The following is a 22,302-nucleotide window of genomic DNA, read 5'->3' as shown; positions in this document are numbered from 1 at the left end:
GCTGGCATGACTGTGTCCCTCCCTGCCCTGCCTCACAAATACCTGTTGGTTTCATTTGTGTGACGTGACTCACGCCTTCATTGTATTCCATCATTTCCTGTAAGACACAACTCAAAGGCTATTTGTTCTAAGAATAATTGCTCTCACTTACAATTGCCCCATGTTGTGTCACCCTCCTCTGTTGTGTATTCACTTTGAACCATGGTGATATGTGCATGATTATGGTACACTTTGTAAATTGTTACTTCAAGTATCTATGTTTTTGCCTCTTGAACTAAATTATAAGCTATAAGAAAGGAGAGACCATGCCTTCTGTGTAATATGTTTTGAATGTCCACAATAACTGGCATTCAAGATGCTTGGTCCAGTGCTGGGATGCCGTCAACAATGTTCAGTGAATGGCTACATGGATTTGACACTAGAAGCAGTTATAAGTTGCTGACTTTTGAGCCAGGGCAGAAAGAGACTGTCACAGTTGTGTGTGTGTAGGTTCTGAAAGTCAGGAAGGGTTGGATGAGATGTGGAGAAGGGTATATCTGGGGACCATGAGGCTAGAGAGGATGGGACAGAGGGGAGACCTGGTGGAGAAGTGGAGCTGAATGGAGGGAGGAGGCTGGCACCTGCCAGTCTGCACTGGGCGCTATTTGCTATGTGGACTGACCAGCCCCAGGGGATGCCCAGAGCTCTGGGCCTGGTAGTCGTCTGCCTGGGGAGGCTGAGGCCTGGCAGGGCCCCCAGCACATCTTGCTCTCAGTGGGCCTTCAGTACCAATCACCTGTGTCCTCTCTGTCCTTCCTTGTGCCCCCCAGAGCCGAAGGATGAAGTGGAGGTGTCAGACGATGGTGAGTGCAGCCCCTGTCTTCGCGTCAGGCTCTTGGGGTGGAGGGGGCTGAGTGGGGGCATCTGAGACTCACACCAACCCTGACCTGTGCCCCACAGATGAGAAGGAGCCCGAGGTTGATTACCGGACAGTGACAATCAATACTGAACAAAAAGTATCTGACTTCTACGACATTGAGGAGAGATTAGGATCGTAAGTGGAGTGGGAAGTTGCCTCTGGGCTCCCAGGGTGAGGGTGGTGCGGGTCTCACAGTTAGATTCAGTGCCTCAGCTTCCTGTTGCTCCATGGGGCCTGCCTCCTCCCCAGACTGAGAATCCTGCAGGATCCAAAGGACTGACCCACGAAAGCATCACTCACTCACCCAGGACTCTCTGCAGAGTTGCCCATGCTGTCCTACACTGCCCCAACTCTGCAAAGGCTGTGGGCAAGTCCTTCCTTTTCTGTGCCTCTGTTCAGAGCCCAGGACCAAAATGAGACACAGGGAGGGGAATAACACTCACTGGGGCCTGTCGGGGGAGAGCAGGGGGTGCGGGGAGCAGAACATTAGGGAGAAGAGCTAATGCATGCTGAGCTTAATACCTAGATGGTGGGGTGTTAGGTGCAGCAAACCACCGTGGCACACGTTTACCTACGTAACGTACACATCCTGCACATGTACCCTGGGACTTAAAAACAATAAAATAAAATAATTTTTAAAATAAAATAAAATGAGAGGACTGGATCAGATTATCTTTGGCATCCCTTCCATTTGATCCACAGAAGTCGGTGGAGCCTGATCAGTGCTCACTGTGAAGCAATGCCTGCGTTAGTGCTCCATTAAACGCACAGCAGTCATCAAGCTCCCTCATGAACTTGGCTCGCACTGCTTACTCTGGCTTCTCCCTAGGGCACGGAGGATAGAGTGGGCTCAGACCCCAACCCTGAGCCAAGCTGTTCATCTGCCCTTACGCTGTCCCTGGAGGAATAGAAGAGGTGGGAGAGAAAGGAGTGGGACTCCACTTGTATTTCCAGTGGTTTCTGGGAAATGAAGGAGTGATGCAAACTGGGTAACAGTGTCAGAAAGGAGTCGGTGCCATCACAGAGGAGCCCCACTCTCCCCTCTCTCAGCAGTAGGAAGCAGGACCCTGCCTGGGCCATCACCAGGGGGTCAGTGGTAGGGAGTGGAAGGAAGGAAGGCAACTGCTCAGTAATTATCTGCATTTGGGAAGGGCTGTCTCCACCCATCTTCATGGGTTCCACTGCAGGGAGGGGAAGAGATGCCGTCAGCCAAAGTTGACAGTAGGCTTGTAAACATTAGAAGTGTGCTTCAAAGGCCAGGTGTGGTGGCTCATGCTTGTAATCTCAGCACTTTGGGAGGCCGACGTGGGAGGATTGCTTGAGGCCAGGAGTTCAAGAGCAGCCTGGGCAACATAGCGAGACCCCATCTCTACAAAAAAAAATGTTTAAAGATAAGAAAAAACAAATGTGCCTCATTGCTCTAGAGCAGGAGTCTGGGCCTTTCATAAAGGCCGATATCTTAGATTTTATGGGCGATATGCCTTTGTCACAACTACTTAGCTCTGCCACTGTAGCACAAAAGCTGCCATAGACAACATGCAAACAGCCAGGCAGGGCTGTGCTCCAATAACACCTTACTTATAAAAGGAGGTGGGCCAGATCTGTCCCATGGGCCATAACTTGCCAACCCCAAGTTAGCAGAAAGCTTGGCTAAATGTGGCTTTTCTCTCCTCCCCCTTTCATTTGCAGTGGGAAATTTGGACAGGTCTTTCGACTTGTAGAAAAGAAAACTCGAAAAGTCTGGGCAGGGAAGTTCTTCAAGGCATATTCAGCAAAAGAGAAAGAGAATATCCGGCAGGAGATTAGCATCATGAACTGCCTCCACCACCCTAAGCTGGTCCAGTGTGTGGATGCCTTTGAAGAAAAGGCCAACATCGTCATGGTCCTGGAGATGTGAGTGGCTCACTGCCAGCAGCCTGGGCACCACAGGGAGCCCCCAAACGTGTCTCCCCTATTGCCCTACCCCAGCCACCTCTGCCCCAAGATGGAAAGCACTGCAGACAGGAGTGTGATATGTAAGATGCTCACCAGCCATACAGCCAGGCCTGACCAAACAGAACCGAAGGTCTGTGCACAGTGCTGGCCCTGAGCCTCTGAGCACCAGCCCAGCTGCAGCTTTGGTGCTTATTTCCAAAACAAACCAGTAGATCTTTGAGGACCCTGGCATCTTTCTCGCCCTCATCTCCCCATGAAAGGGCCAAAGCTATCTCTAGGCTCCTTGGTTTCATTCGGGGCATTCACACCTGAAGGTGGTTTAGGGGAGGGACAGGGCAGCTTCCTGACTTCCCTGTGAAAGATAAGGGGGCCCCTGGCTGGGGGCTTGAAATCCAGGATGGAAGCCTCTCTCTGGTCCTCAGTCCCATCCTGTGTCTCCACATGCCCCTGGTCTACTCTTGTTTGTACTCTTTGGACTTCTCACTCACTAAAGAGTGGTGCTTTCCCTATGGGGTTGTACAAAGGCAGGGGGACTATCGGATGACCTCCAGCCAAGCCTTTCCCAGAATTCATTGTTTCTTCTGCACCTGAATCCTCCACCTCCCTTACCTCTGAGCTGTTGGTGCATGCGTGTACACACACACACACACACATGCACACACACACACATACAGTCAAGCATGCACACTGGCATCAGCAAGCCAGGCATCCCCCACAGCATCTGCATTCTTAACAGTTTCCTTTTTTATCTGAATTTTTAGAATATATGCTATAATCACCTCAAAAAATATTAGGAAATACACAGTGAAAAGTCTAATTTCCACCATTATTCCTGTCTATCCTTTCCTAAACACCACAACCATCACCAACACAAACAATTTTATTGGCTTTTATCTGTATCCTTCCAAAGTTTCTTTATGAAAATATAAGTGTATACAGACACACACACACACATATATATATATATTCTTATTTTCTTGCCTTTTAACGCAAAAAGTAACTTCTTATACTCACTGTCATATACTTTGCTTTTTTAGTTTGGTTTGTTTGTTGTTGTTGTTGTTGTTTGAGACAGAGTCTCACTCTGTCGCCGAGGCTGGAGGGCAGTGGTGCCATCTTGGCTTATTGCAACCTCCGCCTCCCAAGTTCAAGCGATCCTCCCACCTCATCACAGGCTCATGCCACCTCACCCAGCTAATTTTTGTATTTTTGTACAGATGGGATTTCACCATGTTGCCCAGGCTGGTCTCGAACTCCTGGGCTCAAGTGATCCATCTGCCTCAGCCTCCCAAAGTGCTGGGATTACAGGCGTGAGCCACCGCACCCAACCTACTTTGCTTTTTCAGCAAATTGCTATGGGAGTTAGTCCCATCTCACTACCTAGTGAGCTTCCTCATTCTCACAGCTCCGTGGGGTTTTGTTGTATAGAAAATCACAATTTATTTAAGCAGCCTTCTTTTGATAAGAGATTGAGTGGTTTCCAGCCTTTTGCTTTTACAAACAAGCATCGTTTGTAACCTTGTACACACATCTTTTCACTCATGCCTGTGAATATCTATAGGATAAACTCCCAGAAGTGAAGGAGAGCTGGGTTAAAGGGTATGCACATTTGAAATCTTTAGAGATATTGTGAAATTGCTTTCAACATCCTTGAAATGCTCATCCTGAACTTTGGGGGTCTCTGTCCTTTGGTGAGGGCTCTGTTAGCATCTTGGAATTCTCTCCCGGGAAAGTTGAGTCCAGTTAAGACATCCCCAAGCTGTAGATATGAGTGGAATATTAGTCTTTTCTCTCCCCTCATGCCATTAACATTGTGGCACACAAGTATTTCCTTTCCGTATGTGTTCCTTAGGAAAGGCAATAGTAGTTCCGAGTGTAGGCTTGAGTCAGATGAACCTTACTTCAAATCCCAGCTCTGCTTCTAACTTGTTATTTGACCTTGAGTAAGTTATTCTATTGTACCAATCCCTAGTTTCATTATCCATAAATGTAGATACGACACCCACCTCATGAACGCTGTGGGATTCAATGCAATAATGCATATAGGGCACAGTGCTCTATAATGGGGAGTTATTGTTAGTAGTATGATACATTGACTTTTTTTGTATCCTGGTTTTTTTCCACTTAAAAATACTTTTTGAGCATTTAACTTCCAACAAGGTGTTGTGGAACAAATCCTCCCTAGTATTCAGGAAGCCTGGCTTCAGTTTCTGCTACTATTGAGTCATGATTTTGCAATTGTCAAATCTTACCAGCACGAAGAAGTACTTGGATTAGAACAGTCAATCTCAAGATGCCCCTTTTGGTTATAAAATTCTACTATTTCATGGAACCATAAAAGATGCGGTGAAGAATTTCCATTCGTATCTTACAATCTACATTCAGCCCCAAATTCAAATGTTCCTCCCAATTTTCAGGAAATACGTAGCCCACATCTGTGACCTCATTCTTTACACCCTCACAATAGCCCCATGGGCTGCATCTTTTCACATTTATTCTAGAACAGGTTGCTTAGTCCAGGCAGTGTGGGCATGTGAGGACATGTGGAGAAATGTCTTATCTTTAGAAGTTAAACCTTGAGCAAGTTCTTGAGAGGGTGCAGGGAGGGCAGGAGTCACAGGGCCTGGGGAAGGCTAGGCAGCAGCACCAGTGGGCAGAATACCATACTTAGCTTGGAATTGGGAGTTGGCAAGCTGGATGGAAAAAGCAAAGAGAAAATGTAAGAAAGCTTCAGCTAGTCTGGCTTTCATCCCTCCACCCCATGCCTCCCCTGTGGACAGCAGCAGGTCTTCCATGCCCAGATACCAGAAAATTTGCTTGCACTTGGGACCTTGGCCAGGTCGCCAAGAGTAGGAACTTGGTAAGAACTCAGTCAACCAAAGAAGAAGGGAACAGGTTCATACTCCATCTATACATCCCTTCCAGCTTAAACACTCGAAGACTTAACCACTGAGAAGGGAAAGAATGATTTTCACCAGTGCAATGTGCTAACCTTGTTGGATGGAGAAACTGAGATTAAAAGAAGGATGATGCCTGCGGATAGAACAATGGAAATGTATTCCAGGGTCCCAGCCTTAAGTTCAGTTGCCTCAGATCTAGTGGGAAATAGTAATGAATGTGTCTTCATCCTTTCTGACTTCTGATTACTGGATGAGCCCCCACCATATAGCAGTTGGTCTGACACAGCGGTTCCTTCAGGCCCCTGGCCTACTTGGGCTTGTCCTTTCGGAAGTGCTTGGGACATTCCAGGTGGTGGTGGGACCCTGAGCATTGAAGACAATGTGAAGTTTAAGCTGTGTCATCCATGGCTCATCTCATGTTTGTGCTACTATTAGCAAAATTTATCAAAGAACGTTCCAGCTGGCTGCCATAGGGCAAGGAGCGGAGGGTCTCGAGTCCCCTGATAGCACCATTCCTTCTTGCTTCCTATGAGGGCTAGCCAAGGTCTAGGGTTTGGGGGATGAATCTGATTCCTTAGGATAGGGATCAGTTATTTATTTAGTCATTCACTCACTCACCATTAATTTATTAAGCCTAATCTTGGCCCTTGGCATTATCCCATTACTGTGGGTGGCAGTTTCTGTCTATCAAACCAATATTTTCCACCCATAGCATTGAGTATTTTGAAGATTAAACCCACAGAACCATTAATCCTGCCTGTTTAACCCCTTCCATCTTAGAAAGTTGAATCATAGGAACAGGTTTCAAAATATAATAAGTATATCTGAATAGGATTGAACTTATTTGAATTTATATTGAATAGGTTTCCTCCAGAAATGCAGCAGGAATTATCTCCATGGCTCAGATTCCCACCACTCATGCCTCAGACGTTCCCAAGGGCATTGAAAACAATGGTTGCTTACTTTTTCAGAATATTTAAAATTTAAATGTAAACATTTTGGAGCACCTTGTCTGTGCCAAATATAGTCGGAGGCAAATAAGGGTCTAGAGATGAGCCTGCCACCTGTGATGTGTTCAGAACTTCAAGGCAAAGCCAACTTGATACACAAAGTGCAGAGACGAGGCCACGGACATAAGGCCATGGAAAGTGCAGAGACAAGGCTATGGACATAAGGCCATGGATGCCCAGTGAGGGAAAGATCATTCCATGTGAAGAAATGGGGAGTGACTTTTTCAGAGGGCGTGAATTTCAGCTGGCCTCCCAGGAGTGGTAGTTGAGTAAGCCAGTATTTCTCAAACTTGTCTGATCATAAGGATGACCTGGAGTAATTATTACAAATATAGATCCTCAGATCTCTCCCAAGGCTTTCTAAATCAAAATCTCCAGAGGAGGAGCTTGGAAATTTGTATTTTTAATAAGAGCCCCAAGTGATTCTTTACATAGAAAATTGATCATTAATATTGAGCATTGACTGTGTGCCAGACACTTCAAGCACTTTACCTGTGTTGACCCATTTAGTCTTTGGAGCCACCCTGTGAGGTGAGGCTGTTTTTAATCTGCATCTTACAGATGAGGAAAATGAAGCACAGAGATGTTAAGAACTGGCTGAGACCTAAGAATTCTTGTAGATGAGAGTTTGTCTTGGAGCCTTGGCAGAGAGCAATAGAAATGGAGGGCATAAGGACAAGAGCGCCACCTGCTGGCCATTTGGGGACCTTCTTCTCAGATGGGTTTTAAAGTGTGAGTTCTAGCTCCCTCCAGCTGTCACTGGCACAGACTGACCTTCTCCAGTTCAGCCCTTCCAGAAGTGAGTGTGTGTGTCACGTGGCAGAGGCTGTGGTATGCTGGGCCCCACAGTGCATCCCTGTCTCTCTCCTGCAGGGGTCAGTGACAAGATCCACCTAGCCCACCACAGCTTATCAAACGATAAGCAGTAAGTGTTGAGCACCTTCTGTGTATTAGGCATGATACTTTACAAAGCCTCCTACATTCCTAAAAACTCTGAGGCAGGGATAGATAAGGAAACTGGGACTCAGAAAGGTTAAGCAACTTGCCCAATGTCACACAGCTCATAAAAGGCAGCAGCAGGATTCAAACTCAGCTCCTTTCCTCTTCGTGAGGACTCTCTGTAGGAAAGGAAATACCCTTGCAAGAGGACAGGCCCAGAACCCACCCGGCCTTGTTCAACTGGTGGACCTACAGGCCACCGCAGAAACATGAGCTTATGACTGGGTGACAGAGAGAGACCCTGTTTCTACAAAACATTAAAAAAATTAGCCAGGTGCGGTGGCACATACCTGTAGTCCTAGCTACTTGGGAGGCTGAGGCAAGAGGATCGCTTGAGCCCAGGAGTTCAAAGTTATGTTGAACTATGATCACAGAACTGCATTCAAGCCTGGATGACAGAGCAATACCCTGTCTCAAAAGCGAAAGAAAGGAAAGGAAGGAGGAGGGGAGGGGAGGGGAGAAGGAGGGAAGGAGGGAGGCAAGGGAGGGAAGGGAGGAAGGGAGGGAGGGAAGAGAGGGAGGGAGGGAAGAGAGGGAGGGACGGAGGGAGGAAGGCAGGCAGGACAGAAGGAAGGACGGAAGGAAGGAAGGAGGGAGGGAAGGAAGGAACGAAGGAAGATAGGTAGGTTGGTTGGTTATAGACCAGGCATGATGGCTTATGCCTGTAATCCCAGCACTTTGGGAGGCTGAGGTGGGATAATCGCTGGAGACCAGGAGTTCCAGACCAGCTTGGGCTCCCCTCCCCTCCTTCCTTTCCTTTCTTTCGCTTTTGAGACAGGGTCTTGCTCTGTCACCCAGGCTTGAGTGCAGTTGTGTGATCATAGCTCAACATAACTTTGAACTCCTTGTCTCTACCAAAAAAAAAAAAAATTGAAAAAGAAAAAAAGAAAAGCAAGCTTACTGATATCTGGGTGCTGCATAAGTTACCAGAGAGATGCTTTAAACTTGCTAAGCAGAGACCAAGAAAGGTGGGTCAGAGGGCTAGGACAGGGGAACAGAGAGGACTCATGCAACTCAGGCGGTGGGGCCATGCATTTGCACTGAAGGGCAGTATGCTGACGGCTGAGACCCCAGGGCAGTCCCTAGCAGAGGATGCATGCCTGTGGCTGCAGAAGCAAAGTTCACTAGAAATAGCCAGGATCCAAAGCCTATCCAGTTAGAAAGGATTACACAGCTGGGGTAAGGAAGGGGTCCAAGGGAGACCAGTTAATTATGACTGCAGGGAGGAAACCAATACTATAGGCCTGGCCAGAGTAAGCAAATCTGTCACAGCTGTAGGTATAATGAGTTACAGCCAACTAATTTTAGAAAATTTGCTGAGGCTCATTATTGATGATTGAAGATATTTTTCCGTTCCTGGCTATGCAGAACAAATGCTTGTGGGAACTGTGAGTATTTTGAACTTGAGTTCCCTGTGACTAAAAGACACGGCTAGAGTACAAGAATGTTCCCTTAGGCATGTGTGGTCATTTGAGGGAAAGAGACTGTTTAGAGGTCACTCTTTTTGCTAAGAAGATCATGTCTGGATCTCTGTGTTCACACCCACCTCTGAAACTGCCTAGTGTAGATGCTTCCCTGAGTCCCCAGCAGCTTAGAAGGTGCAGGGCAGGGTTCCCTGATGGGAAACCAGGAGGCCCTGACCCTTCTCCCATGTCGGAGGGTGGGGATTCAGGAATTGCCCATCACCCCCATTCCCTGGGCTTTCCTGCCAGTTTCTCCTACCCCCCAGCCTACCCTGGCCAGACTCCCTGCCAGCCTGGCCTCCATGAGCCTGTGGCCTGACCACCCCGTGCACGTGTTCCTGCAGCGTGTCAGGAGGGGAGCTGTTTGAGCGCATCATTGATGAGGACTTTGAGCTAACGGAGCGTGAGTGCATCAAGTACATGCGGCAGATCTCGGAGGGGGTGGAGTACATCCACAAGCAGGGCATCGTGCACCTGGACCTCAAGCCGGAGAACATCATGTGTGTCAACAAGACGGGCACCAGGATCAAGCTCATCGACTTTGGTCTGGCCAGGAGGCTGGGTAAGGCTCATCTGCCTCTCCCATGGACACCAGTGTGTATTGCACTGGCCGTTTCCTCTCACACTGAGTGTGAGAGGAAACATACAGTATTGGGGTTAAATCCGAGACCATGAAGACTTCTCAGGTTCGAATCCTGCCCCTACCACATACTAGACGTGACAGTAAGCCTCAAATTCCCCATCAGAAAAGTGGGATCATAGTAGGACCTAACTCACAGATTTCTTAGGAGGATCAAATGTGTTAATGTAGGTAAAGGGATGGGAAGAGTGCTTTGCACATAGTAAGACTGCTTAGGTGTTAGCTGTATATATGATGATGATTATCCCCTTTTGTTTTTCACTCTGGTGCCATTAGCAGCAAAAGTCATTTTGGTGATGGTGGCTCTGCACATCTGCATCATACTGTACAGTTTCTAGAGCACTTTCACATAAAAAATAATCCCTATGATTCTCACCATGAGGTGAGCAGGGTAGATTTTATGAGCCCCAACTTGTAGACTAGGAAACAAAGGTTCACAATAGCTTTGCCCAGGAGGTCCCACTGTGAGCCAGGGGATGTGCTGGGATTGGAACAAGGACCCCAGACCTTGCTCAGGGTGCTCTGCAGCACCTCTGATTCTTATGCTAGCCAGGAGAGAGGTCACAGGGGTAGGCGGTCAGGGTCTCAAGGCCGCCCTGAAAGCACTTTGGTAGATGCCTGCCTGGCTCACATTCTGCCTGCATCCAGCCTGCCTCTGCAGCCCTTTGATGTCCTGGTGATTGAGGAAACAGCTTCATCCTCCCTTCTTAGCCACTGCCCTGCTAGCAAGGAGCCCGAGGGCTGGGGTGAGCTGGCTTTATTTCACCACCCTGCAGGGAGTAGAAAGGAGGGGCCAAATGAATGCCACCCAGTAAATGTCTCCCACGATGTTCAGTGCTGGCTGAGGCTGTGTTGGTCATAAAGAGGAAAGGGGTAAGGGGGGGTGAGGTTCCGATAGACTATGACCGGTCTGGTGGTCAGCGCAGTCAGGTGAGAAACATGCCTCGGCGCTGGGCGCGTGTGCCTGCTCTGCTCTGCTCACTCCTGCTAAGAGGACAGGGTAGGGGCAGTGGCTGCTAAGAGGACAGGGTAGGGGCAGTGGCTGGCATACAGGGCCTGCCTTTGAACAGTGACCACCAATAAATTAAACAAATAGAGAGGCCGCTGTCCTCAGGAGTCGGCAGTGTCAGAGCCCAGGGAACACAATGTCCAGGTTCCACTGGTGAGGGATATTGTGGGAACAACCGTGTCCACCAAGGACCAGATAACTGAGAAGTGGCTAAAATGTAGCAGAAAGGGCTGAGAGGCAGGAATTGGAGCAGAGCTTTCACATCTGAGGGCTGTTAAATGCTTTGTTTTAGAACATTTGCTGTGAGCTCTGCGAAGTTAAGCAAGACCAGGCATAGCCCACAGGTACCTGCCTTTTGCACATATTAACAGGCATCTCTGGTCCTTTATGGCCAAGAGGTACCACCCTGGGGTTGAAGCCTCTCCCGACTACCCTACCAGTAGCTCCTGAAGGACAGCCATGAAGCTGTGTGAGGAGTAGGAGAGGCAGGAGGGAGGAAAGGTGGTAAGCATGGCTCAGGAGTTGGACTACCTGGGCTTGAGTCCTGACCACCACTTGTTAACTGGGTGGGGAAATCACTGCACTTCCCTGGGCCTCACTCATGTCCTCAGTAGCACGGGCATTATACCTACCCCTTGGGGTGGGTGAGAACCCTTGTAAAGCTGCCGGTGGGGTACATAGGACATAGTGAATGCTAGAGATTATTATTAAGCATAAGTCACAGTCCCTGCCTAGGGGAACTAACTCATGAGACAGACTCACAAGAAGACCATTCAGGGGCGGGTGATTTAGCGGCCTCTTCTCCCCCTGCCCACCCTGCACAGGACATTTGAGGTGAGTGTGAGGTTTGTTGGTTTCACTGGTGTGTTGACGCACCTGTTTAACAAGGAGGTCAGATGTCTCTGTGCCTGTTCTCTGTGCCAAAGCCTGTGTCTGGCCCCTCCCAGGTTGGGGTCAACACACAGATTCGGGCAGCTGCTGGTCTCAAGCTGGCTCCGTGATGTGCTGGCAATTTATCCCTCTCCATCCTGGTTTCAGAGAACGCGGGGTCTCTGAAGGTCCTCTTTGGCACCCCGGAGTTTGTGGCTCCTGAAGTGATCAACTATGAGCCCATCGGCTACGCCACAGACATGTGGAGCATCGGGGTCATCTGCTACATCCTGTGAGTCCTGGGGCACTTGGTGGACTGGTGGATCACTTGGTGGACCAGTGGGTGGGGGCTGAGGGTTCCATAGGAGGGTCCCCAGGCTGCCCTGCCATTGTCCTGATGGGGAGACCCCCCCAGAGTCAGGAGGGTGGCAGGCTCCCCTCCCATCCCTGGCAGCCCACCCTGCTCCTGGGCTCCCAGGGAGTCAGTAGCATGCATATTCTGTAGCATCATGTAGCTACACATGCCAAGATCCCCATTCTGGGTGCTCACTGTCCCCAAGGCTGGCCAGCCTGGGGCCTTTGGTCAGGAGGGTGGGAAATGTGGCTGGCACCAAGTAATAAAACCTCACTTGTGTGGGTCCACAAAGAAGGAGGGCAGGAGGCCAGGGGCGAATCTCTGGGCATCCTCATTGTCTTCAGGGCATAGCACTCCATCCCCAAGGCATGGGGACCCCAACTACCAGCCTCATCTCTGAGTCTAGTATATGGATGAATTAATAAACACTATTGATGATCGAGCCTTCAATGGGACTAACAGATAAAAGAAAGTAACACAGTAATTAGAAATGAAAAATCAGGTGGGAAATCCAAAGCCATTTCAATGAACAATAATGCAGGAGAGGGGAGGCCAGCCATCTAGGCCGGCGCTTCACAAACATTAGCATGCTTGACTCACCTAGGCGGCTCCTTACATTGCAGGGTTTTTGTTCAGGTCCGGGTGACCTGGAATGCCACATTTCTAACAGGCTCTAGGTTTGCGAATGTGCTGGTTCAACGACTGCGCTCTGAGTAACAAGGCTTGAGCACACTCTGTCGGTGGGGTCTGGCTGCTTTAGTCCCTGAAGCCCCAGGGTGCGGACAGTCATTAGCCTCAGAACTTGTGTGGCAGCCCCTGAACCTGTGTGGCCACATGCAGTTATGGGATGGTGTCCCCAAAGATGCAGATGCGTATGCTTTCATTCAATAATGTTTTTACTGTCAGAACAAAAGGAAAAATTTAACATTTTCATAGAAAATGAGGAAGACCTCTATGAATACTTTCTTAGACCCCTGGGGCCTTCAGACTCCAGTGTGAGAGAAGGTTCTGGGCGATTCTGATGCATAGCCAGGTTTAGAAACCAGTGTTATAAAAGCTTTAGCAGAAGTGGTGTGAATTTTGTGCAATGTGACTTTTTCACATGCTCAGGAGCTTTACTCACTATAGCCTGTTAGGACAGCCCCCTCAGTGGAACCTGCGCCACAGGCATTGTAGCCCAGACAGTTATCCTCTTTCCTGCCTGGGATTAGCCCCACCACCACAGCCTTCCCCAGATCAGCAGAAAAACCCCGGGCCAGGTGTGCATTTCCCTGCCTGTCTCCCTGCCCCGCCCCCTCTTGGAGAAGGGGCGCTGACCAGTGAAGACAGCAGCTGAACTGGAGCTTGACTCCCTGGCTCCCTAGATAAGTAAGGAACCGCAGGGTAGGGGGTGGGGCCAGCCTGCCCCTTTCAGGGCGGCCCCAGGCCTGGGCAGTGCTAACCTCTGGCCCTGGGAAAAACACCAGACCCTTGAGAAGCAGTCCTTGGTCAGCTCTCTCTGTTCAGCCCCAGCTGCGCTGTAGTCTGGCTTGGTCCCAGGGTCCCCCTCCAGCCGTCATGGAGACTTGCCTTACTGTTTATTCTTCAGTGGGTTTTCCCACTGCCATGGCATCAGGATCTTCTGCAGCTACAGATTTTCACATAGGACCTTGTTTGATGCTCAGAACAAACCCAAGAGTGGGTCATGGCAGGGATTCCATCTTCACGTGGCATTGAGGTGACAGGGGCCAAGGAAGCCCATGTGGCTGCCCACTTCCCACAGTCGGGCCAGGGGACCAGTCGTCCCAGTCTGCCAGGATACAGGACTTTTGGTGCTAACATGGGAACAGTCCCAGGCAAACCAGGACAATTGGTCTCTCTACTGGTCAGTGACAGAGCAGTGACTAGACTGCTCACTAAGTTTTCACCTGTGTAACCTCTACCCGGATCAAGAAACCAAGCACTGCCAGGTCCCCACAGCCCTCTGGCACCCCTCCCTGTTACCAACCCCCAGAGGTCACCATTACCCTCATGGCTAATGTCAATGAAATCATACAGAGAGAAGTGTCTGGCTTTTTTTGCTTGACATCGTTGGCGAGATTCATTCATAGTACTATGTGTCATTGTAGACTGTTTATTCTCAGTGTTATGTAGTATCCCATTGTGTGAATATAATCCAGTTAATTTATCCATTCTGCTTTGATAGGCTTTTGAGTGGGTTCCAGTTTGGCCATTGGAAGCATTCTGGTTCACGTGTTTCAGTGAATATATTTGTACATTTCTGTTGGATATATAATCTAGAATTAGAATAACTGGGTCATAGGGCACTTTATTGTCAAATGAGAGTTCTTTTCGGTGGAGGAACATAATAATTTGGCCACTATGTTACCTTGTTTACCAGATTACTTTTAAAGCAAAGACCAAGAACTAGGGCAGAGTTTTGGAAATGGGGAGAAGATAGTTTTGATGCTGCCAGTGCTTGGGCAGAGGGTTGTCAGGAGGGAGGAGGGGTGTGTGTGTGGCAAGGACCCAGGCCAGGTGGCACAGACTCAGCCTGGATGAATCCTGTGCCACATCTTAGCTCCTGGACCCCCACTGTGAGCCACTGCCCTCTGGGGCTTTTCCAGGCTGGCTCTCTCAGCGTGGATGGAAGTCAGGGAGTTCCCCCGGCAAGCCAGGGCTCTCAACAGAGAGCGGTGCTGAAAACAAACATTGGCGCCAAGGAGATGGTTTCCTTTAAGCACCTGCTATGCAGAACTCTGGAGCCACTGCTGGGAGCACCCAAAAGAGGCTCTCTGGTGGCCCTCATGGCATCCTCTGGCCCACTCTATCCCTCTCTTTGGAGCCTAGTCATCTGTCGGGCAGTCCCTGTCAGGGCGACTTCCACCTTTGTACCACAGAGCCCCTCCTGTTCTCCTTTCTGGGGCCAGTGAGAGATGGAGAGGCCAGGGAGTTGGAAGGGAAGGCAACAGACCGTGTCACCATAGGACGATGTGACTTTACTCTCTCCCACCCAGCCCAGCCATCAGGGCAGTTTCTGGCCCTATAGGGAAGGAGCAGGATGGGGTCGTGGAGCCCCCACACTCTTACCCCGGATCCTGAAAGGAGATAGTAGGTTGTATGAGTACCTAGAGACCTTCTGAAGTTAGCAATAGCCATGTGGCTTCTGGCAGGAAGCGAGAATACCAGAGAGCTGGAGGCCACACTTCCATACGGAAGAAATCCTAAGTCCACCTCCGTTTAAGAGCCCTCCTCCCCCTGCTGTCTCCCTCCCCTACTTCCTGGACTTGGTACTTCCTTGCTGCCTGTGGGGAGGCCACAACAGCTCTTCTCCGAGCCCTTCCCTCACCCTACTCCACAATGCCTTCTCTCCCAGCCTCCCTCAAGCCAGAGCGAACCAGCAATGGCTGCTCTGCTTCCTCCTCCTGCCTCTTCCTGACCAGGCCCAGCAGCACAGCCTTCCCATTCATGCTTGTTTGTTTGTCCAACACCCACCGTGGTACAGACAGCTGTCAGCTGTCCCTCCCCACCCTGGTGTGTGGTCGGGAGATGCCAGGAGGGAGGAGAGGTGTGTATGGTGGGGAGGCAGGTCAGCTCTTCTGGTGACAGCTGCCCAGTCAGCTGAGGAGGGGTCACAGTGCCGGGGCATCGGGGGCCTCCTCAGACCAGGGTCTGACTGCAGGGCTCCTCAGCCGGATCCAGTAACCTCTGCCTTCCCCACCTGGGGCTGCCGCTGCCCTCTCTGCTGCTGAGCCTGGAAATACGCTCTGATTCCAGCCCTAGGATCCCTGTTCCCTCTCCAAGCCCGGCCACCACCTTCAACTTTTACTAACACAACTAAACCCCAGGTCGCTGCTTCCTAGGCCAGTCCACAAAATGATGCACAGCTCTTCCTGTGGACCTACTCAGCCCTCTCAGCTCTCCCACCAGAGTATCAGATGGCTAATATGGATAAAAGACTAACCCCTTCCTAGCAGTCAGTAGTTCCATCAGCAGATGTGTGGTCCCCTTAGCTGGCCACTGGTACAGTCGGGGCATCTGTCTGCTGCTTGAAACACAACACAGAAGCCAGGTGCAGTAGTGTGCACCTGTGGTCCCACCTACTCAGGAGGCTATGATGGGAGGATCACTTGAGATCAGGAGTTCAAGACCAGCCTGGCTGATATAGCGAGACCCCCATTTCTTAAAACACACACACATACACGCACACACACACACAGAAAGTGTAGTCCAAGAGGCATTTCTGCACCCTCTGCTCTCCTAACCTTCTGCCCCCACAGCCAAACAGGCTTCCACATCAGATTCCCTGGGGGAATTTCTTTTGCAATGACCTGAGAATTAAGAAATTAGAATGCCCTGCATTCATGACCATTGTGTTTCATCAGCACAAAGACTAATATTTGACCATTAAAAATCAACATGTAGAGTCTGGCTGTACTTGATACATCCAGTGAAGAAAAAGTAAAGCATCCAAGGACTTGCCCAGACTGATTACAATTTTGTGAAAAACAGATCAATCCATTAGTTAAAAACTAGATAAGACCAGGGAGATAAAGAGGTGTTTTAATGCTAACATTATTTGTTGACCGGTTGATTTTTTTAACAAATAATGACTGTTATCTAGCTGGGCGCAGTGGCTCATGCTTATACTCCCAGCCCTTTGGGAGGCCAAGGTGAATGGATGGCCTGAGCCCAGGAGTTTGAGACCAGCCTGGGCAACATGGCAAAACCCCATCTCTGCAAGAAATACATAAGGTAGCTGGGCATGGTGGCATGCGCCTGTGGTCCCTGCTACTTGGGTGGCTTAGGTGGGAGGGTCACCTAAGCCTGGGGAGGTTGAGGCTGCAGTGAGCCATGATCACGCCACTGTATTCCAGCCTGGGTGACAGAGTGAGACTCTGTCTCAAAAAAATAAAAAGAAATAATAATAATGACTATTTTCTAAATAAAAAGACAAGGCTGGGCACAGTGGCTCATGCCTGTAATGCACTTTGGGAGGCAGAGGTGGGAGGATTGCTTAAGCTCAGGAATTTGAGACTAGCCTGGGCAACATGGTGAAACCCCATCTCTACCAAAATACAAAAAATTAGCCAGGTGTGTTGGCGCGCACCTGTGGTTCCAGCTACTCAGGAGACTGAGGTGGAAGGATCGCTTGAGCCAGAGATTCAATGAGCTGAGATCGCACTACTGCACTCCAACCTGGGCAATAGAACAAGACCCCATCTCAAAAAAAAAAAAAAAAAAAATTAAAAGACATGATCCCTTATGCAAATTCTGCAACAAAGAAAAAGTTCCCCAAAAAGGTTTTTAAAAATCCTGTAAAACCCCACCACCCAGCAACAGCATTACTGAAAATTCAAACACCCTCTTTGTCAACATGCTGTGTATGTATTATATTTTTTATTCTAGACACATGCTCTTTAATAGGAAGAATGCTGGGGGAACTTGGGCAGGCAAGGAGCCAGGCAGGGTGAGGAGAGTATTTCAGATGGATAGGCTGCCAGGAAGGAGGAGTGCCAGAGGCCAGAGGCGAGGAGGCTCTCCCTGACTGTGCCCAGAGTTGCAGAGATTAAGACCTATCTTTGCAGGATTATAGTTCCTAATAAGGAAAGGAGGTTTGCAGAAGGGGAACTTTCTGCATTCCACAGCCGGGTTGTTTGCTTTTCCTGCCATCTTTTGGAGTACTGCCGGACTTCCCCCCTCTCTGTTTCCAGTGGAAAATGTAAAGAAGCAGCAGGTGGCTGACAGGCAAGAGACAGGCTGCTTCCTGATGGGGCTTGCATGGGCCACGTGGGGGTTGGGGTCACAGAGACAGAGAGAGCTGGGAGGCCCCTAGGAAATCTAGCCTAGTCCCCTTGATGTATAAAAGGAGAAACTGGCTAGGCGCGGTGGCTCACGCCTGTAATCCCAGCACTTTGGAAGGCCGAGGCAGGCAGATCATGAGGTCAGGAGATCGAGACCATCCTGACGAACACTGTGAAACCCCGTCTCTACTAAAAATACAAAAAAAATAGCTGGGTGTGGTGGTGGGCACCTGTAGTCCCAGCTACTCGGGAGGCTGAGGCAGGGTAATGGCATGAACCCAGGGGGCAGAGCTTGCAGTGAGCAGAGATCGCACCACTGCACTCCAGCCTGGGCAACAGAGCAACACTCTGTCTCAAAAAAAAAAAAAAAGAAAAAGGAGAAACTGAGGCCCAGAGAGGGGAAAGGAGCAGCAGATAACAGTGCAGACTCGGGGACAGGTAAATGCCCACCCTTCCCTCATGGGGACATGACCGAGAATGATTCTCTTTGCCTTCTTAAAACATAAATCAGGGTCTTGCTTTAAAAAAAATCCCATCCACAAAAATCTATTATTCAGAAACACAAATATGTTGATTAGGATGAGACAATTCACATTGTAAAAGCTTTCTTCTCTTTACAAAAGGTTTCACCAGAGGGTTCCTCCCATGGCAAGCTTTTTCTCCCAATATTTCAAGTGGGGTTTGTTCTGTCAGACTCAACCAAAGCCTTACTCCTGAATCTGTCAGTGCTTGGCTTATGATGATGGATTCATAAGCATTTGGGAGAAGGGACATTGGTAAAGCCCTAACTTGACAGGTTGATGGCAGGAGGGCCCCAGACCCATCTCTCTTTTCTTTTTTTTTTTTTGAGATTGAGTTTCGCTTGTTGCCCAGGTTGGAGTGCAATGGTGCGATATTGGCTCACTGCAACCTCCACCTCCAGGGTTCAAGCAATTCTCCTGCCTCAGCCTCCCGAGTAGCTGGGATTACAGGTGCTTGCCACCATGCCCAGCTAATTTTTGTATTTTTAGTAGAGACAGGGCTTCACCGTGTTGGCCAGGCTAGCCTCAAACTCCTGACCTCAGGTGATCCATCCATTTTGGCCTCCCAAAGTGCTGGGATTACAGGCATGAGCCACCACGCCTGGCCCCCAGACCCATCTCATGGGGCTCAGCTGAGATCAGGGCAGGAACAGCTACATAATTTGCAACATAAAAGGTGGGGCCACTTGTTCAAACCTTATTGAGAATCTTGAGATGACAGCAGCAGAGCATTAAACCAAGCACAGGGCCTGTCTAAGGGTGGGACTGTGGGCAACTGTGCTGGTCAAACACCCATGAGGCTGACTCACAAGGCCCTCATGAACAGTGGGGTGAGTTGTTGCTATGAAGGTGAGGTGCACAGAGGTGAGAGGTAAGGTCAATAAGCCACAAATCTGCTCTATTTTGTTTTGAAATTCTTTACCTTATAAAGTTTATTTGGCTTAAGCTGCTGGTCACAAAGTCATTCCTGCACTCACAGCTTGGTAAGGCAGTGGAGGGAACCCAGCAGAACTGCATGAGATCTCCGGGCATGGACTGCTTCCTTACTGTGGACCAGGCCTGGTACCAGCGCTGAACACTGCAATTTACTTCATCTTCACAGAAATGTTAGGATAGTACAGCATTTAAGAGGACAGGCTCTAGAGGCAGATACCTGGCTTCCAATCTCACTGGCTGCGAATCTTTGGGCAGGTTACTTGAGCCTGGGCTGTGCCTCAATTCCCTCATCTGTAAAACAAAGTTATAAGAATTACTTGCATCATAGGGCAGTGTTAAGATTAAGTGAGTTCACTTGTTTTAGGCACTTGACCCAGTGCCTGGCACATAGAAAAAGCTCAATGAATGTCTGCTGCCATCATGATGATGATGAGGATGAAGAAGTGACCACCCTATAGTTAAATGGCAGCTTCTCCATTTTAGAGGAGAAAACTGACACACATCAGGGAATTGTCCAAGGCCATCCAGCAAGCAGAGAGGCTGCACTCTGTCCTCTGCCATGGCACCTCATAGGGAAGTTTTCTAGTTTGGCATAAATGCCTCAAGTTCCCCGAACCTACATTGCTGATTCAAAGTCCATCTATCCATTGGGCACACACTTCACTTGCTGAGCCTCTCCTATTTGCCGGGCCCTCTTCTTGGAGCTGAAGGTGTGTGGAGAGAGGTGGGAGGGAGGGGACAGAAGGATGCAGTGGTGATCACTACCATGTGCCCAGTCCACAGAGAGGGGGCAGGAGCACGGGAGGAAGGGGCTTGGAGAAGGCTCTAGCCTGGGCTTTGGGGAATAATAGAAAACCGGGACAGAGGGACTTATCAGCCCTGCTGCGTACCCTGCAGAAGCCCATAATCTAAAGCCAACCTGCTGCACCTCAGCCTCACAGGTAGGTGGTGTCAAGAGGCAGGTGACCAAGAAAAGACAGGGCTGTGAACCACACCCTCCTTTCTTTCCACAAGTGGAAGAAAGGCAGGTGCAAGGCCCACAGAGCATGAGTTTGGGGGTGAGGAGGCTGGCCGACCCTCGCCTATGACCTCAGTTAGCACTCACCTGGTCGTCGCGCCCTCTCCTAGCCACACCTGCTGTCCTGCTCTTGTCTCTCCAGAGTCAGTGGCCTTTCCCCCTTCATGGGAGACAACGATAACGAAACCTTGGCCAATGTTACCTCAGCCACCTGGGACTTCGACGACGAGGCATTCGATGAGATCTCCGACGATGCCAAGGATTTCATCAGCAATCTGCTGAAGAAAGATATGAAGTAATGAGTTGGGATTTCAGTCTTTGCTTCCCTACTCCCTGCCCTGTGTTGGGAAGCAAAGGGGGATTCCTTTGCCTGTTGGGGTGCCCTCCTTGCCACCCCGCCTTGGGTCATTCCTAGCATTCCCTGAGGAAGGGAGGGTGGGCATGGTAAGAGACCCGAGTGCATGTGGGTTGGGGAGGCGACTTCCTAGGCCCTGCCCCCTGGAGCTAGACATGGGATTCACCTTCAGAGGCTCAGACACCTGACTTGAAAAGCGACACTTGACCACATTACAGAGCAAGGGGCAGCTGTTCTGTGTGAATAATGACCGCCCTTCTTATTTTCTGGGTACAGTTGTGGCCAGCCACAGCCCTCTTCAGGGGCTTCAGGGGAAGGACCCTCTCAACAAGCAAGAGCAGAGGACACGGGCATCTTAGAACTTCTCTGTGGGTCCCAATCATATCCCCAGATTATTATTATTATTCTGGCTTAGTGCTTTTTTATATCTCAGTTATTTAATAACTGCCTGCTTGAATACAGCCAGGTACCTTCTAACATCTGGCCAAAGGGAGGCTGTGATCCCAGACCACTGGGCTTAGCCCTCTCCCAGCTCCTCCTCTGTTGAGGTTCCCCACCTGTGCCTGCTGCAGCTGTGAACATAGGGAAGTGAACAGTGGGAGGTCAGCATGCATGGGCTGTGGGGAAAGGTCAGGCACTCAAGCCCTCCGGGTTTCGGTAGAAGATTGGAGCTTGGAGTTGTAGAGGAGACCAGAGTGGGAGGTTGGCTGAAGGTGGGCAGTGGGTGTGCCTAGACAGAATCTCCTGGAAGGAACTGTCCTGGGCTCTGCATGTGTAGGGAGAGCTGCCCAGGGAAAGGGAGCAGTGGGACTCAGGTGAGAACAGCTGGCCTATTGGGCAGCTCACCCACTCTGCAAATAGGTGACTAGATGAGGCAGGGCCTGACTGTAGGGGTGCCGAGGAGCTTGGAGCTATACTTGGCAATCCCAGGGAGCAGTTGTAGCCTTGCCAAGAAGGGTGGTGTTGACATGGGTGGCGTGCTAGAGAGAAGGGGAGGGGCCTGGCTCCAGGGCGGGCAGGAGGCTTTGCACTCCCAGGTGACTTTGCAGCCTTGCGGGGCTGCCGATGGCTCCCCCGAGGAAGAATGGCTGTTCGGGGCAGGAAGGCACAGTTAGTTGCTGAAGGAGCAATATTGGAGTGTCTCAGATGGCTCTGTCAGGCTTTCCTGTGATGCACCCCACTCTCAGTCCTTTTTAGCCAGTTCAGGGCCAAACTCCCCCAGAGGCCACATTCTACACTCCTTGACAATGAGATCTTTTTAGCCTTTTGCTGTCACAGTCTGTATCAGAAATGGGCATGACCCAAGGAGAACTGAGATGCTGTGGGAAGTCTAAATTATCTTCCAATATGAGGGACCCCCACACCCAAGGTGCCTCAGGAGATGGAAACCTCCTCAGTAACTCTGGTACAAGGATGGCTTTTGTCATCCAAGCTTTATTCACTGAAGATTTGGTAAACAAGGTATTGTGTGTGTATATATCTTATTTTCTCATCTGACCTTGAATTAAGTCAGTAACAGGCTGTACTGGATCCCTCTGTGCTCATAAAATGGATTCACCAAAGAACTGATCTTATTCAAATAGATCAAGACACTAAATTCCCATAAACTC

General features: G+C 49.7%; 1 protein-coding gene and 1 long non-coding RNA gene across 15 annotated transcripts in view; one reads left to right on the top strand and one right to left on the bottom strand.

Annotated features, from left to right (window-relative positions):
• Window positions 1-22,302, top strand: part of MYLK (myosin light chain kinase) — a 278,820-nt gene that overhangs the window by 241,014 nt on the left and 15,504 nt on the right. For 8 of the 9 annotated variants that reach the window (XM_063704112.1, XM_063704114.1, XM_055383826.2 and 5 more), the window contains 6 exons: window positions 810-842; window positions 940-1,033; window positions 2,588-2,791; window positions 9,550-9,767; window positions 11,893-12,016; window positions 20,480-20,632. In XM_063704112.1, coding sequence (XP_063560182.1) covers window positions 810-842; window positions 940-1,033; window positions 2,588-2,791; window positions 9,550-9,767; window positions 11,893-12,016; window positions 20,480-20,632 — 826 coding nt within the window. Of the gene's footprint in view, window positions 1-809; window positions 843-939; window positions 1,034-2,587; window positions 2,792-9,549; window positions 9,768-11,179; window positions 11,199-11,892; window positions 12,017-20,479; window positions 20,633-22,302 lie in introns of those variants that run through there. The other variant, XM_063704117.1, reaches the window with a different exon arrangement.
• The window catches only part of LOC109026302 (uncharacterized), a 46,450-nt gene continuing 43,432 nt past the window's right edge, over window positions 19,285-22,302 (bottom strand). For 5 of the 6 annotated variants that reach the window (XR_008678690.2, XR_008678692.2, XR_002005295.3 and 2 more), the window contains 2 exons: window positions 20,425-20,612; window positions 19,285-19,610 (listed from right to left, as the gene is read on the bottom strand). This is a non-coding gene — a long non-coding RNA (uncharacterized lncRNA). Of the gene's footprint in view, window positions 19,611-20,424; window positions 20,616-22,302 lie in introns of all 6 variants that reach the window. The other variant, XR_010132912.1, reaches the window with a different exon arrangement.

Source organism: Gorilla gorilla, chromosome 2, assembly GCF_029281585.2.
Source record: "Gorilla gorilla gorilla isolate KB3781 chromosome 2, NHGRI_mGorGor1-v2.1_pri, whole genome shotgun sequence".
NCBI lineage: Eukaryota > Metazoa > Chordata > Mammalia > Primates > Hominidae > Gorilla > Gorilla gorilla.
This window is presented reverse-complemented; position numbering and strand designations above follow the sequence as displayed.